General features: G+C 58.4%; 1 protein-coding gene across 1 annotated transcript in view; it reads left to right on the forward strand.

The window, feature by feature from the left end:
- STK32C (serine/threonine kinase 32C) overlaps positions 1-1,369 on the forward strand; it is a 30,058-nt gene extending 28,689 nt beyond the window's left edge. The window contains exons 12-14 of the mRNA XM_010859557.1: positions 132-257; positions 331-466; positions 1,341-1,369. Coding sequence (XP_010857859.1) covers positions 132-257; positions 331-466; positions 1,341-1,369 — 291 coding nt within the window. The remainder of the gene's footprint in view (positions 1-131; positions 258-330; positions 467-1,340) is intronic.
- The last annotated feature ends 2,137 nt before the right edge of the window (positions 1,370-3,506 follow it).

Consider the following 3,506-nt stretch of genomic DNA (forward strand, 5'->3'; position numbering starts at 1 on the left):
GCGTTAGTCCTGTCCTGTTGCAACGCTGAGCCGGTTACCGAGAGCAGTGAGCCAGGCTGCAGCCGCCGCGTGCTGGTGGGTCCAGGGAGACAAGACCTGTGCCGGGGCCGCTGACCAGGGCCTTGTTCCAGCTGCTCACCGTGAACCCCAAGCACCGAGTGTCCAGCCTGCAGGACATGCGGGCGGCCCCTGCTCTGGCCGGCGTGCTGTGGGCCGAGCTGAGCGAGAAGAAGGTGGAGCCTGGCTTCGTGCCCAACGTAAGCCCACAGGCCTGGGGTGGTCAGGGCGGGCGAGGGCAGCTGGGCACCAGCTCAGTGCCATCTTCCACAGAAAGGCCGCCTGCACTGCGACCCCACCTTCGAGCTGGAGGAGATGATCCTGGAGTCGCGGCCGCTGCACAAGAAGAAGAAGCGTCTGGCCAAGAGCAGGTCCCGGGACAGCAGCAGGGACAGCTGCCCATCGGTGAGTGCGGCCCGGCACCCAGCCGCCTCTGCTCTGGCCCCTCAACCCCTCCTCCGTGGTGGGGGACAGAGGCCCTCCTGCCTGCCCAGCTCTGGAGGGTCACATGGGGCCAGGCTCTGCCTCCGTGGTCTCAGGGTCATTTCCCTGCGTGTGTGTGCACTTGTGTGTGTGCATGTGTGTGCGCACTCGTGTGTGCATGTGTTTGAGTGTACCTGTGTGTTTGCATGTGTGCACACCCACGTGTGTGTGCGTGCATGTGTGCACACACAGGTGTGTGCATGCCAGCGCCCCTCTGCGTGTGTTTGCGTGTGAGTACACTCATGTGTTTGTATGCATCCATGCACACGTGTGTGTCCATGTGTCTGTGCACTTCTGTGTGTTTGTGTGTGACTGCACTTGTGTGTATGCACATGCGTGTGCATATGTGTGAATGTACTCGTGTGTGTGTTCGTGTGTGAATGCGTGTGCTTGTGTGGGAGTACACTCGTGTGCATGTTTGTGCACGTGTGTGTGTACATCGGTGTGGGCATGTCTGTGCACTTCTGTATGTGTATGTGTGTGCATACGCGTGCACACACGTGTCCATGTGTGTGCTTGCATGCGTGTGAGTGCACATGTGTGTGTGTGCGTGCACACGTGTACATTTGTCTGCCTCTTCTCATGAGGACATCGCTCACACTGGGTGGGACCCCGAGTCCAGGGTGACCACCCCATTCACTTGATTGGTGGCATCTGGAGACTTCGTTTCACATTCCTAGGAATGGGGTCAGGACCCCACCCTGGGGACGTGGTGTAACGTGCCGCAGCCCCCAGAGTCCTGCCCTTGGAAGTAGGGGTTCCCCCCGGGAGCAGAGGATCCAGCTTGGGCCTGTTCCCAGGATCCGGCTGGTGTTCACAAGACAACTAGGGCTGCGGGAGTGGATGGCCGGGTCACAGCAGCAACACTGTAAGCCCGCCACCATCCCCCTATCCGGGGGCCCAGCGGAGCCTATGAGGACACCCTGGGGAGCGGCTCTCACGCCTGGGGGACCCTGTGCGGCCCCATGCCCGGGTCCTGGGCAGAGACGGGTGCCAGCTCCTCCTCGGTGCAGGGGCCCTCCCTGGAAGCCTTGGCTCCTTGGGGAACAGGTAGTTGGGCTCCCATTCCCTCCCCCTTCCGTGGGCTGCTGACGGCGGCCCCTGGTGTCCGGCGGGGGCACTGCAAGCTGGTCCAGCTTTGTTTATTTATTATGGCTCTAGGAATTGACCTGAAGTCGCTCAGTCCTGTAACTCTTTGAAACCCCATGGACTGTAGCCCGCCAGCCTCCTCTGTTCATGGGATTCTCCAGGTCAGAATACTGGAGTGGGCTGCCATTTCCTTCTCCAGGGGATCTTCCCGACCCAGGGATCAAACCCAGGTCTCCCACACTGTAGGCAGACTCTACCATCTGAGCCACCAGGGAATTCCTATTGGGTCTTAAACTTACCTGGTGCCTCAATGGTACAGAATCTGCCTGCAATGCAGAATACTAGGGTTTGATGCCTGGGTTGGGAAGATCCCCTGGAGGAAGGCATGGCAACCCACTCCGGTCTTCTTACCTGGGAATTCCATGGACAGAGGAGCCTGGCGGGCTAGTCTGTGGGGCCGCGCAGAGTTGGACACGGCTGCGTGATTAACACTTTGTCCCCGTGGGGTCTTAGCTACAACAATGATTTGTTGCAGCATGTGGCATGTGGGATCTTAGTTCCCGACCAGGATTCGACCTGCCTTCCCTCATCAGAAGGTGGATTCTTAACCACTGGACCATCACAGAAGTCCTGGTTCTTCTTTTTTTCTTGCTGTCAGACTGGGAGTGATGGCTTAGAGTTCTTTATGTGAAAGAGTTGAAATCAACACTCCTTTTTTCCACTTTTTACTGTTGACTGATAAGTGTGATTTATTTACATTTCTGCACACAAGTGCCTTAGGAGATGATCTGCAAACTTCTTCCGGTCTGCGGGCTTTCTCCCTTCCGGTCGGCACCGCCTGCAGCAGCGTCTCCGGTCCTGATCAAGTCCTGCCTGTTTTTTCTCTCCTTGTGTGCTTTTGGTGTCATTGCTAAGACGCCACTGCACCACCTGAGCTCAGAGATGTCCCCTTGTGTTCTGCTCTGAGTGTTCTGTAGTCTTCTCCCTTATGCTTGAGGCTCGGGTCCGTTTTCAGTTAGTTTGATGCACAGTGTCAGGTGGGGCCCAGCCTGACTGTTTTGCATGTGGACACGCGTCATCCAAGTGCTGTTTGGCCTCATCTTTCCCCCACTGAATTGCTTGGCATCATTTTCAAAGATGAATTGATCATGAATGGAGGGGCCTGTTTGTGGACTTGAACGTCTAGCCCACGTATCCGTGTGTCTGACCTGCCGGGTCCCCCCTGCCTTGACGACTGGGGCTCTGGTGAGGTCTTGGGTCAGCAAGTGTGGGTCCTCCAGACTGTTCTAATTTTGCAAGACATTTCAGCTCCTATGGGTCCCTTGCATCCCCAGGGCATTCTGAAGGGCTTAAGAATTCTGTCTGAGTTGCTCAGCAGGTCATTTGTGACAAAGTTAAGGATTGGGACCTGGTCTGCATGCCCGGGCCCTGTCTCTGCCCACCTTGGGTGACATCTGGGGTCAGGTGCTGTGGGCACTGGCATTGGTAGGGCCCGCGGGTGTCTGCCCCGAGGACTGTGTGCAGGGAGCAACCACTGGCACAGTGGTCAGGGGGTGGGGTATGGGGGGTGAAGCAAGGCTGGGTTTCAACGGAGTCCAGGGAGAGCAGCCTGACCTGCAGGGACCTGAGTGTGGGTTATGCCCTGTGCCCGGCAGTCATCAGCAAGGAGCCCCAGAGGGTCATGCGTTTCTGTAGCCTCCTGAGTCTGCGTGGCAAAGGCTCCAAACGCCCTAGCAGGCCATGGGACCACCCACGTGTGCCGCTAGGAGGAGAGGGGCTCCAGAGCTGGGCGGGCCACGCCCCAGAGCCCCGGCTGACAGCGCATGCGCACAGCACGCACCTCGGGCAGGCGGGGCCCTGGGGCGCGTGGCTGCCCA

This window comes from Bison bison, unplaced genomic scaffold (assembly GCF_000754665.1).
Source record: "Bison bison bison isolate TAMUID 2011002044 unplaced genomic scaffold, Bison_UMD1.0 scf7180017864456, whole genome shotgun sequence".
NCBI lineage: Eukaryota > Metazoa > Chordata > Mammalia > Artiodactyla > Bovidae > Bison > Bison bison.